General features: G+C 35.8%; 1 protein-coding gene across 2 annotated transcripts in view; it reads right to left on the minus strand.

The window, feature by feature from the left end:
* Window positions 1-14,144, minus strand: part of GLRA3 (glycine receptor alpha 3) — an 85,845-nt gene extending 71,701 nt beyond the window's left edge. The window contains exon 1 of one of the 2 annotated variants that reach the window (XM_059470959.1): window positions 14,026-14,144. In XM_059470959.1, coding sequence (XP_059326942.1) covers window positions 14,026-14,144 — 119 coding nt within the window. The remainder of the gene's footprint in view (window positions 1-14,025) is intronic. The other variant, XM_059470960.1, reaches the window with a different exon arrangement.
* Window positions 14,145-14,346: the final 202 nt, after the last annotated feature.

The raw sequence follows: 14,346 nt of genomic DNA on the forward strand, positions 1-14,346 counted from the left end.
TAACCTCATGACTAGTGTCCTTGCTTCTATAGCTGTAAGCAATGGTGATAGAATTCATCAGCTTTTAAAACAAAAAAATATTCAGTGTAACCATGAAATTTAAGAGGTCTGCTAGGAAGGAAATGATCCTCTAATTGGTGGTGTTGGATCATCTGATGGTGTCTTGCATTTTGAAAACTGTAGCAATAAGATTTTGTGATATGAAGAAAGCATTCAAAGTCTCTTCTGAATGATACAGAACTTCATCAAATACATTTGGTAGAATTAATGGGGAAAGCAAGCTTTTAACTTGATGAGGTCAGAAGCATTTTTGTAATGGTACAAAAATATGGCTTTTTTTTGTAATGGTAATGTCTAACTATCTGATCTACTAATTAAGTAGGTGAAGGACTAACAAGATCAGAGTTTATAGTAAGCATAATTTGCACACATTAGTCAAGAGGTGCATAAACCTGAACAAAAATACCTTTTTGACAGTAGAATGTTCCAGTATGTTATATCTTAAAATAAAAAAATAAAATATAACAGGAATGATTACTGAAGGCCTCAAGCTGATCCAAATTAGTGTTTTCCTTGTTTTTACAGAAATAAACTCTGCTCTCTTTAGAAAGACAAAAACTGCTTTCAATTTTACACCAAAAAATGTAATCCATTACTGTAAAACATAAACAATACTAATTTTTTTTTTTTATTTTTTGGGATAAAGCTAAGGTTTTTCTAAACTTTTGCATCATTTATCACTGAAATGCATTTGTTCAGTTAAGTGGCACGACACAGATATTCTTTTGAGGTGTAACGTGTTTAAACTGACTGAGATAGCTGTGCAGGAGAGAAGGACAAGTCTCGATGGTTTACTGCAATAAAGAAGTTTAAATTTCGAAACCTTAAAGATTAGCAAATATTGTGGTGTGGGAGTTCAGAAGACAGGATAAAAATTTTTAAGCAATTATTTTTAAAATTTAAACAAATTGAAATGCTTCATAAAAAATAAAAGACAAACAGACTTTTCTGATTGGAGGCCATTCATCAGCAATATTTATTTATGAAAATCCAGGGCCATTCTGGAAGGGCAGGAGCTATGTCAGGGGGTCACAGCTGCATGGACCCAGTACTGAAAGTGGCATAGTAAATAATCTGTCACTGCTGCTCCATTCTAGCTCACACAGAGATACTTTTTTCTGAGAAACAAAACAAAATACAAAATTCATCTCCTTCTCTGAATTATCCTTGGAAGACAAGCTCTTTACATTATCTGTACTGTGAACTCAGGGAACCTGAACTCTTAGTTCAGATGCCTGAATTAGACAATGTTAACATCTACTATTCAAGGTTAATACAAGGAGATAATTTTCTTCCAACTCCTTTGTATTCCATTATGAAAATAACTCTATTTGAATAATGATTTATTGGTGAATAAATTAATTTAATTCTGGGGGACAAAAAAAAGTTTCCTGTGGTGAAAGAATAGTGGAAGAGGGTGGCATATAATGAAGCCAGTGATAGTAAATGACAGAGAAAGAATTAAATTTGCAATGGGTTAACAAAGACTGAGATTGTAAGTGCATTTCATTGTACTTCTGCTAAAACTGACAATAATGTGTTTCTTGCTAATTAAAGATGCAATCTCTTTTACTTGTTGTAGGTCATAAAATTGACAGTTCCTTGTGCAAAGAAAATGCAGATTTTCATGTCCTGCAATGTTTTAGATAATGATAATTTTATCAGAACAAACACAGAATTCTTAACTCATGTTTGCCAGAGTGTCATCAACTAAGAGGAGCAGAAGCATTGTATTACCAAGACTTAAAAAAGGTATTTTCTAAGAAAAGCCCTCAAAAAAATTTAAAATATTTTGTGTAAAATTTAGATTTTCTACTGATTTTTCACAGCTGCGGAGATAAGTAGAGTTGCATCAGGACACATTTTCAGCCAAAGTAACAGTACTTAGGTGCAACAAAAAAACCCTTTCTATTTTAAGTGTACTAAATATTTATTCGTTATTATTTTAGTGGCTATAAATAAAAGCTACATTAAATATATAGGGGATTGAATTTCAATGCAACTATTAGAAAAGTATTTTTCTTTTAGATTTGAATTTTTTTTTCTGTTTCAGCTACAGAATTAACATTAAATTTTAGTGCTCCTGTAGCTTAGGCAATAGTTACATGCATTTTTTCATGTTCCTGATACCTTTAAGGTGCCATATTTTTTTGCATTTATTAATACAGTTCTACAATCTTCCTCTAGTCATGTTTGCGATGGAAGTAAAATAGCATGCTGAAGTAAACACATGTTTAACACATGTCAACATGAAGTACATAAATTATGGACTATAGTTTCAAAAAACTTTAGATTGATGTGGAATGTTTCAGCTCAACAGAGAGAAAAGAAACAGAATAATGTGATTTAAAGTCTTCTGAATAAGTTGATCTGTCATGATCATCATTCTAGTATATTATAGTCTAGATAAAGTTAGATTTATATAATTTTTTTTGTTTGTGACTTAGTTCATATATATAAGCACAATGCTTTAGACTTTCCTTAGGAAAAATAATCTCTTAGGGTAAAAGAAGAAAACTAATTTATCGGCATTCTTCATAATCCTATGGGCAAGGCTTTCTATCTTCATTAAAATATGAATAAAACAAACTACAGGATGTCTCTGTGATTTTGCCTTGTTTTATAAGACAAGTTTATTGTTGCCAGTTTCAGCAATGCAGCATATGAATTAATATATTTTATAAATTTGGACTCCGTTCTGAATATTTTTCATTTATCTCCCAGAAGAACCTATTTAATATTCTTTTAGTCTGTTGTATAGCCTATTTTTATAAATTATCTAAACTCAGGTCTTAGTTTCTTGCCATTTTTTATTTTATTCAGCCTACTTTTGGGGGAGGAAAAAGCTAACTCAAAGAGGAGCAGAGAATATTTCAAATATTCAAATTCTGACAAATCTCTCACTCTTCCAAGGATCTAAAGAATGGGTTTAGGTTTTGACAACTTTATTTGTTGATTAAAAATAGTTAAATCTTCAAATTCAGTTAACTTTGTTTTGGTTTGGTTTGGGTTTTTTTGATAGATTGTACTTGGCTAAAAAGAATGGAATATTTTAAAAAATATTACATAATCTGTAGACCACTTATTTCTAGAATTCTGAACTTGCATTATTATCTCACTATAAAGAGTAATTCATGTATTCACTAAATAATGCAGAAAAGTTATAGGCATAATGGATAGATGGCAAAATGACCAAGTGAAATAATTTCTCGAATATTCTGTTATTACACCAGATATTCTTCTATAAAAGCTGTCAGGGTTGAATAATTACATTTATTGTCATGGTTAAGGCATGGTTCCCCTAACCAAGTGACCTTGCACAGCCCCTGGCTGGTGTCTTTCGCCACCATAATGGCTGCTAATGCGGCTGGTGGCAATGAGGCAACGCAAGGCTGAAAGGCAAATGAATGCAAGGGAGACTTTTGACTGTAAGCTGCTGTTTCTCAAGGCAATTCTTCCTAGATCGAGGAAGAACCTGTGAATTCTGCAAACAAAATTCTACAGAGTATAGCTGCTTTGCTCATTCTGCATTTAGAACACATTCCAAAATGTCATTTAAATTGTAGAGATGTTTATCACTGAGTTTCTCAGTGATTTTTAACTATTATGGGAGTGCCCCATCAGCTTTGCATTTGTTAGGTTGCTGTACTCTTAACAGTATAACCAGAACAGTGTTCACTGAAGTGCACCTCTGCAGAAGAGACATCTTTCTTGCAATCATAATTAATGGCCAATTAGAATGTCATATGTATTCTGATCCTTTTTTATATTTTGTTTTAAAAATTGACTTTTATGGGTTGTAAACCCTAAACAAAACCAAAAATGGGTTCTTTGCTGCTCTTCTTCTTAATTTTTTGTATACATAAAAATTTTCTCAGAAAATCTTACATTAGAATAAAACAATTGAGGTTTATCAAAACTAGATAAAAAATTGATTTTGAATTAAAACTCCAGATTTGTAAAGACTGAACCACAATTCAATGACACAATATTCTGTTTGCCTTAGGGAAGCTCTATATCAGTCCTGGATCTTGAGTGAACATGTGAGATGGCTGTTTAAAATGTTTTTTGTTTTCTCTAAAATAAATTTGATAAAATTTCTGTTAGAGAAGAGCTGAATATAGCCTGAAAACTCACTATACAAAGTATTTTTTCCCAAAATACTTCTCATGAAATTGTTTATTCTGACTAGTCAGCTAATTATAGTGTAGATCTGTGTTCTTACTAATAATTTAGAGTTTTCAAATAAGACAAAATATTTCTAGTTGAAAAAATACTGTTTTCATGAAATGGAGTTTAAAGGAAACATATATGTTTCAATGTAGCTCTATGAAATGTTGACAGCCTTGGATGGACTATTGTTCAGTGTCCTTTCTGTTTTGTCAGTAACAATCAGTTTTCCAATGTCAATGGAAACTGAAGTTGGAGTCTCAGGTTCTAATTTTCAAAGACTCTGAACATCTTCCTCAAAGAATTAGGAGATTTTTTTCTTGCTTTCTGCAACTTAGAATTATTTTAATGCATTAAAAAGTGAGAAAATATTTTCAGAGCTTCGGAATTTTTTGTGAGACAGGAATGGTGATGTTTAACCAACCATGTTAATTTACAGGAGATATGTGGATTAAGTAATTTTTTCCTTTCTATTAATTCTATCCAGGATCAACACTGTAATAAATCAGTATAAGACTTTCTTTAACAAGAACAGAGTTGAGCTTCAGGGTGATGATGAGAGTGACAGAATTCATGCCACATAATGACAGAACCCAGTATTCCTAATGCATGCATTGAAGCATATTCCTTACGGAATAAGTCAGAGAAAATAATGTGAAGGTTAAAAAAAAGTGCTGCTAGCCTTTCATGCTTCCTCCAAAATTATCCTGGTCCACTACACTCATTCTCTTTCACACACAGAAAGTGGCATTCAAACTTCCCCTCAGATACATATTTAGTCTTTGCTTTTCTAGTCTTCATTATGGCAGCACTTAAATTATCATCCCAGTATTAGGAACTTTGTGTAAAAACTTCCAAATAAGCTGAGAGAAGGAAGGCTCATGACCTGAGCTGATCCCCCACTGTCCTCACAAATCCTTCCCCAGATGAGCAAGGGGTCCAGACAGAGCACCCTCTCCCCTTCCCTGGCCCATCATGAAAGCATTGAGGACACTGCCTCCTTCCCAAAGAGTGTTAAAGGCTTTATTATGTGCAAGATCCATTTTTTCCTGAAGGAGTCATCCCTGATGAAAAGGAGGAAAAAGAGCATTCTGTTAACCATTATTTAGGGAATCTGAACAAGTGCCTTTGTGCTCACATTTTGATCACAGGTGAAAATTTGAGCACTTTTGGATCCAAAGACACGTGTAGAGAAACAACAGAAAGAGGTAAAGAGAGAGGGATATTCTGAGAGCTCATTTGCAGAGTGTTAGAATTTGGGTATAAGTTTTGAAGACAAAAGGTAAAATTTTAACACCTATATGGAGAAACTTCCAAATAGTATTTTTTATTCCAGTTCCCTGCTATATTGTAGTTTTTGTAATCACATATTTCTGTCTCAAGTGGGGACATTTCATATTCATTTTGTGTGGTAAAAACTTGTAATACTATGCTCAAAACATTTGACTATCAGTTCTTATTGCACAAGAACTGCGGGAAGTGACAAGATATATTATTGTACTGTAAGTCTTGCAAATTAAGAGTTTAGGCAAACTCTTATAAATCTGCTTCTTAAAAAAAAATAAAAAAGGAAAGAAAAGAAACAATCCACAAAGAATTCTTCTAGTGGAATAAAGCACTGTGGAATAAATCCACTACGGATTTTAAAAAAAGTCTTTTGGGTGATATATTCCAGATATGATGCTGAAATCTGGCCACTTTGAATTTAGTTCTAATACTGCTGAGTCAGAGGTAACGGATCTAACCCAACAGCATCAGGGAAAACATCCCACAGATGCACATCCCTTCCAAAAATTCTATGTATGTACTTAGGCACAGAATGGACATTTACTCTCAAACACAGGAGTTAGGCACAACTTCGCTGTGTGAAGTCAGCACTTTATTCATGATTGATTTCAAGGTATTTATTCTATTTTTGCCAGCAATTTACCACTTTGTGATGTTTATTTTATCTAGTAGGGCAACTCTTACTCAGCACATATATTGCTCACAAACCTGCAAGTTCACTTGGTCCCTGAAGATGTCTTAGCCTACCTAGCCCAGAGGATGGACTCCTGTGCATTTCTGAATCTCATAAAGGACACTGCGGTTTTGAGCCCTTTATGAAACTACAAGACTTAGCAGGACAAAAACTCAAGATCTTTTTAGAAATTGAGTCCCACTCTATGCCAGAACATTTTAAACCAGCTTTTCACAAAATAGTCCCTAAGATCAGTCCTGAAATAGTCCCTAAGCGCAGTCTCCCACTAAGATGTAATATCATAATAGTTTTAAAGAGAAAAGAAAAAGAAAAAGAAAAAGAAAAAGAAAAGAAAAGAAAAGAAAAGAAAAGAAAAGAAAAGAAAAGAAAAGAAAAGAAAAGAAAAGAAAAGAAAAGAAAAGAAAAGAAAAGAAAAGAAAAGAAAAGAAAAGAAAAGAAAAGAAAAGAAAAGAAAAGAAAAGAAAAGAAAAGAAAAGAAAAGAAAAGAAAAGAAAAACCAATGAGAACCATGCTGATATAATTGTATTAGCCAGGTATTTCTGCTGAGTTATTACTTGTGAAATTAAAATTAATTAAAGTGTTGCTAAAAATCATACAAAATTGTTAACAGCCAATTTTGTAGAAAAATAATCTGTAAAATTGCATGTTCTGGTACTTGTGGGTCTTCAGAGATACTAGGATTATATTAGGTTCACATTTTACCTTTCAAAATTCAGAAAGGGAGAAGGTATTTGGAATGTTTTTTATAAGGAACTCGACCTTTAGACATAGTGGAGTCTTAATGTAAACTGTACATCGTATATGAAGCCTTGAGCAATGCTGTGATGGGCAGCATAAGCCAATACCTTTTTTAGATTAAATGTTTTTAAAAATCTATCTTATATCAAAGAGAGAATGCAAAACAGAGAAAAATATTAAGACAGTAGGTGATGTAGTTATTACTACATCTTGAATTTTATTAGAGGAAAAAAATTAGTTTGTTTCTTTAAATTTTACAGCTGGTTTGATTTTGCTTATGATACTTTTCCTAAATTAGTTTTAACTCTAAGAATCCCATGCAGGTTATTAGCAATTAACTGAGCCTAAGGAACTGTTTGAGAAAATTTAGTACTCCTGTATTCTACTCTATTGTTTCACCAGAAGAGCCTTGGGATAACCTGCTGCCATTCTTTCTCCTCTAACCATTGATTTGTATTAGTCATAGCCCCACGACTTGTGCAGCTCCACTATTTCAATGCCCCATCAGTGACCATGATCATGTCAGACCAGAGTATTCTTGAAATTTTCTACCTTTTCTGTGGTCTTAAACTGTTTCCCTTGAAAACTGCATTTTGCTTATATTTTGTGTCACCAGAAAGAAACTTCAGTAATAATGATATTGAAGAGGACTGATCTTCCTTAGGGAAGTTCCTACCTAGAAATAGCCCTGACTCTCCCTGCTGTCCCCACTCATTTTGTGCACCAGAGGTAAGCCCAGAGAAGTAACAGGGTGGTATGTGGTATGGAAAAATTGTATAAAAATTTGGAGTGTGGAGTCACTGTCCCTGCAGATGTTTAATCAAAGACTGGATGCGGAACTTAATGCCATGGTCTAGTTAACATGAGGATGTTCATTCAAAGGATGTGATGATCTTAGAGGTCTTTTCCAACCTAATTCTGTGATTCTGTGATCTGTGATTCTATGGTTCTGTGATTCTGTTCATTATGTGGAAAGTCCAGTTAAGTGTAGATCAGGTGTTGTTACCCTGTTTGCTGTTGTATTCAATAATGTGTTGGAGCAATTCGTTAGACATCTGGCTGGAAATGTAATAATGAAATGCATTATTTTATACTTATATAAATACATACCACCTATGGTTTTTTCTCATTTTTTCTTTTTATTGTCACTTCTTACACTTCCATTGCCATACCATCTAAAGGCAGAAAGGACAGCCAGAAAGGATAATATTGCCTCAAAAGCCATAAAAAAGAAGAAATTATGCTAGGAAAAAGTGTTGTCTTTAAGATTCTCATCCTTTTTTCTTGACTTTACCGTGCAAACTATTCTGCTTTCTGATGCTCTTATTCTTCTGTTTTGGTCCTGCATCCTTGTTAAACATAGTTTTTTACAGTGTATTTTCCTGCTCTCTGAGATGTTCCCTTTTTGCTGGTAGTTGATATCCTCAAACAGGTGCCTTTTATGTGACCTATTCATGATGCCTATTTATCAGTGAAAGTGATATCTTCTATTTCCTGTCTTCCTTCACTGATTCTTTCACTAAACATCATGAACTTTAGTAGGAAAAGCAGTAAAGAGGACAAGAAGCAACACCACAGAAAAGGGCTCTTCATCATTCATTACTTGAGAAAAGCTGATTTGCAGGAATAATTCCCTATAGGTATTATTACATAATACTCAGTAAGGTCATTTGAAGCCTGTATTCTGAATCTGTTAAAATAAGAAGCTCTAATCTTGTAAAAATTTTTATTTTCTCTGATTGTCATGATTTCTAGGATGCCTGGACAAAACTAATATTATAGAGGAGCTATTACATTTATCATCATACAGAAGCACAGCACTTATCTCACAGTATTACTTGCTTTCTGTTGTTGTTACCATCAGTTGGCTAGGAATGAATTAAAATAAGTTGAAAAGTAAGAAAATGTCACTAGCACTGTAAGAATTGAAAAATTCATAGTTTTAACTGAAATTTCTGTATTGTTTAATTTTCTTAAAGGTTATAGTACTGTAAACACAAAAATATATACATAATATATATTATCCTTTACTGAAATTATAAAGATGATAATCACTTAGAAAAATCACCACATTTTTATAGAAGTAAAGAATGGATAGCTAAAGCACTAATCAAATTTTTACTCATGTAAAGTAAAAATTGTACCTGTTTGGTACAAAAGGATTTCAGTGTCTTCAGTGGTATAGTTGAAATAGAAGAGAAATTGGTAGAGCTAATATACAGGAGCATTTAAATTACATATTCAAATAAGGGGTCACAAAACCCCTTTTTGTCAGTTTTGTCTGAGTTTAGGAAAATGCAATGCTTTCCTAACGGTACTGATGCTGTCCTCTTAGACTTTTGGAAGGACCCTTCATCACAGGAATTTGACTGGGCTCAGTGTGAGCTCTGGTAACTCAGCTTTGAAACAGAGAGGTTTGTTTTGAAGAACCCTCAGCAGGGGTTCACCTCTCTTCTCTGAGGACTTGTGTTTGCTTTTCCTTTTATTTTCACCCTCAGAAATGCTGGGGAGATTCTTGTGGTCTCTGCACGAGCTAGTGTGCAAGCATGCTTTCACCCAGTCTTGTACCTTCATCATTTCCATCGTGAGCCTGACCTGCTGACCTGACCCTTTGGCTTTGACCTTGGGCATACCTCTTCAGTACCACCTTTGCCCATCAGTTTGAACTTTTGAACTGTTCTCCTGCACAAGTGCTGTGGGATTGCAAACTTTTATGGCAGAATCCTGTTCCTTCCTGTGCTGCTGTGAGTCTGAGCTCCCAGCTTGCCTACCCTTCCTGTGCTACTCCCTGAGATGTGCTAAGTGCTTTTCATGGGACCTGGAGTCTGTCACCTGATTTATTCCACAGAAACTAACGTTCATATTAAGTCTGGGCTGCCAAGGAAAAGCATTGTGCCTCAGTGCTGTCATCTCGTTTTAGCAGATTTTCTTTTACAAACTTTTATTCACATCTTGATTTGGACACTTTTATTTCTTGAGTAGCATTGTAGGTCTAATTATTAACATATTAATAAGCTACTGAAGCTTCATTAGAGCACCTGAAAATCTCTATTTTCAAAGGTGTTTGTGATGCTATGTCAGAATTAATAGTTTTTAGTTGTTGTATTTTTTCTCTTTCATTATTTGAAGGAACTAATACTGACCTAAAGGATAATGACTTCTGCCTCTTATAGCTATTCACCTGGAATCAATTTGCAATGAAATGCAGGAACAATTTCAAAATCAGTTAACCTTAAACTCAGATATGCCCCAAAGTTAGGTTGCATGGAGGTTTTCCCCACCAAAATCTGTTTTTTAAGAGCAATTATCTGTGTCTGCAATACTGTTTTCTTTAATGTAGGTTCAATGGAGTAGTGAAAAGAACAAGGAAAGAGGCAAGAGTCTAATTGTAGCACAGTTCTTAGTCTATGCTAATGTAGACAAATAAAGAAATACCACATAGGGAGAATCTATTTTGCATTTCCCCAGTGCAGTCTACCTTTTCATCCTGTTCTTTCCTCATACACAGGTCTACATATAAAATAGATAGATTACATCCTCCAAGGAAAAAGCAAGTGCCTTCAATTCCCCTACGACATAGCTCTAACAGATCAGTGCTGGTGTCCGTGAAAGTTCCTGAGCTGTTATGAAACTGCTTTTGACTCACAAATCTGATCTTTGCATTTACTCTACAAATATGATCTTGCTTTCATCATGACCTTTTGGAATTCAGGCAAATCCAGAGGAATTTTTGTTAACACTATTACTTTATTGAAAACTCAGGAGAATACTCAGTCTTAGACATTATTTTAACTTCAAACTATATCTCAGAATTTTTTTTCTTTCTTTGATAGTAAATTACAGTTATTTCAAGGCTACATTACATTATTTTCCCTAGATTTTGCCTCTTTTTTACACCCAGACCCTCTTAGTATCACACTCAGGCTCAGACTGGCAGTAATATTAATAAGAAAGAGTTTTTTTTATTTTTGGTCTGATAATAGATTTTCTCTCTATCCCCATATATATTGCATAAACAAGAGTGTTATGTGCTTTAACCATTGTTTTTCAGGTTTAAAATGTATTAATACATTATCAATATGTGTGGTAATCTATGGTATAACAGTACAAACATGCACAGTACTATGAAAGACTACAGATAATCATGAAATCATTAAGGTTGGAGAAGAACTCAAGATCAAGTACAATCTTTGACTGAACACCTTCTCAACCACAGCTCTAAGTGCCATATCCAGTCATTTCTTGAGCACCTCCAGGGATGGTGACTCCACCACCCACCTGGGCAGCCCATTCTAATGCTTGACCACTCTCTCCATGAACAAATTCTTCCTGATAACCAATCTGGATCTTCCCTGGCACAGTTTGAGGCCGTTTCCCCTTGTCCTGTCATTTGTTGCCTGGGAGAACAGGCTGATCCCCACCTGGCTGCACCCTCCTTTCTGGGAGTTGTGGAGAGCAATAAGGTCCCCCCTGAGCCTCCTCTTCTCCAGATTAAACAACCCCACTCTCTCAGCTGCTCCTCACAAGACTTGCTCTCTAGACCCTTTCCCAGCTTCATTGCTCTTCTAATTTTTTTCCCTACATCTTTCAGAGACCAAATAATTAGACCAAATAATGACCAATAGACATCTTGTTTCAGTCACTGCAATTTGAAGGATCTTTTGATGTGGAATGAAGAATGAGTTATTAAAAAAAAATAAATCAGGTGAAGTTTCTTCTTGTTAAGCATGCATCTCGAGACTTTGCTCATTAAAATAGCCAGTCCAAATTTACACTGAAAACCATCTCTTTTCCTATCTTCACAGGCATGCAATTTAAACATTAATTTTAAATAGCCTCAGGGCTGTTGGACAAGTAATGAAGGCTTTTCTTGTTAGTTTCATTCAGTTTTCTCACACAGCCTTTAGTTTCTTAATGAAGAGCAGAAAAGTTTCAAAGTTGCACAATGTAAAAGAAGATAACATAATTTCTTCCAAAGTGTTTGAGTAAATAAACCACTTTGACTGTTCCTAGAAATCCATAGCACACCCACCTTCCCATCAAGTGTTACACAGGTTCTAAAGCTGGAGTCTGTGTCTAACAGAGAGTAGGAGCAGCATTCTACTATTCCCTGCTCCCTTTGCTCCAATGGGAATCATTTCACAAGGCTTAAGTTGGAAAAGAAATAGAATTAATGGCTCTAGGAAAGTTGAGAATTTTACAGGTTTTCATATTTTACATTTTTTTTCATTTTTTTCCCATTTTCAAAGTGTGGAGAAGACTCCTATGTGTTTTGAACCGGCTCAGGTTTCTCATGTATTATTTCTAGACCTAAAGTCATCAGCAGTCTCTATCTTGAGATTGATATGGAAGATAAACATGGACTTTGAGCAGCTTTCTGAACTCTTTCTCCAACTATATAGCCCATGTGCACGGTAACCATGTTCATTATCATAAAGTGACTATTTATAAGCAAAATGTTATTACAATACAACAGTTATCTGGATGTTGAAGAGAATAGTTTGAATTTATGCTACATAAGATATCTGCATATGTTTGGAAACAATTCAGATTATTGGTACAGATTTATGTGATGAAAAATACCTCTATGACTTTCATAACTGACTTTATAGCTTTTTTCCCCCTTTGGAATAAATGTTTTTATGTTGTTAAAATAAAGGATGAACAATTCAACCATTTGAATGGAATGATATGCAGAGGAGAAATAAGTTCCATAAGTACATTGAAATAGAAAAAAATAGCATAGTACTGCTTTTATTGCTTACACTACACAAGTGTTTGGTCACCTACACTGAACATTAAATACTCACTGCAAGATTTAAAGTGTAATATACATGCATTGACTCTTTCCTCACAGTGTCAATCTCATACCATGTGACCAAGTTTCTTAAAATCTCTTTCTTTTGGCACAATTACAATAAAATTGCATTATAAAATATTTATGTTACATATGTTGACATCATTAAATTAACTTCAAAATTGAAAGATTTGCTATAAACCTGTGAGCACTTGTGAAGTGTGCCATCATTGTGGGGAATACATGCTGCTGGCTTAACTTCATGTTTATAAAACCCTTACATGTATAATCCCCAAACTCTCTTTTCAAATTTAAGTTTTGATTTTTGTCTGTTAAATAACAATGTGATTCTTAAAATAGTCTGGCACTGTCATGTTATATGCCATAGTTTGTTTATTGTGATACAGGGCTAGAATGTTTGTTGATAACAAGCATGGTTAACTGCATCAGCAGTGAATATAAGACATTGAAGTCTCTTTCTCTGGAAGTGTGGTGATACTGGTTCTAAAATGAACTTTCTAAGTTCATTTTAGCCTGGTATCACCACACTTCCAGAGCTACGTGTTAAAAGAATGCTTACATTGATATAGTAACATCACTTTACCTAAAAAGAGTGTGCTGGGCTGAGAAAGCCGTACGAACCTCAGTCTTCTACTCAGGTCATAATTTATGGATATGTTGCCATCTTTCATAATACAAATCATAGACTGTCAGTAGCACAGCAAATGCTTTCCCTCTTAAGGGAACTTCTGTAGACCATATCCTCTCAGAAACACTCAGCTAGTGTTTCTCTGTTTCTGCACAAGACTTCTGACCTAAGGCAATCTGTGATTTTCATTTTGCTGAAAAGAACTGACAGTAATAAAGAAGTCTTTATATTCCCAACTCAGATCATCTTCCGTAACTTTTACATATAGACACTTTGCACCTTAAGAATTTTCAGTATCATTGATGCTACAATTCCTGCTAAAAGCAATTATAAAATTCACAGATCTTACAGGGAAACTCCATCTGCGAGCAAGTGAAGAAAGTACACAATTTTTACACAATGTAAAATTCAAAATGGGATTCGGGACAGTGCAGTGTTATGAAGCCGTTCAGGAAGCGTGGAGCTCACGCATTAGTTTCTGTGCCCACAGCCTGGCTGCCGAAGGTAGCCGGGCGTCCGTGGTGAGGAAAGGCGGTGACCGACGCGGCCGCCCGCACCCGTCCCAGGCACTTCAGCTGCCCGACACCCGGGAAGGGGGACGCCTCTAGTTCCCCAAAGAAAGCAACTCACCTGAGCAGGACCGCAGCTTCCCACAGATAAAACCCCGAGACAGCGGCGCGGAGGTACCGAATCCGGGCCATGCTGCTCGCAGACGCGGCGGAGCCCGGGAGCGGCGGTGTCGGAGGCATCGGAGGGGCTCCGCGGGCGGGCAGCAGCCCAGCACCCTGGAGAGCTCCGGCGGCTCCTCGCCCGCCTCAGCGCCTGGGCGCCCTCCCGCTGGGCCCCGCCGCGCCCGCCCCGCCGCTCCGCATCGCAGCCCAGCGGGAGCTGATCCCAGCCGCGGCGGCGGCGGGAGCCCCGCTGGCCGCCCGGCTGCCCCCGGCTCCTGGC

This window comes from Ammospiza nelsoni, chromosome 4 (genome assembly GCF_027579445.1).
Source record: "Ammospiza nelsoni isolate bAmmNel1 chromosome 4, bAmmNel1.pri, whole genome shotgun sequence".
Taxonomy (NCBI): domain Eukaryota; kingdom Metazoa; phylum Chordata; class Aves; order Passeriformes; family Passerellidae; genus Ammospiza; species Ammospiza nelsoni.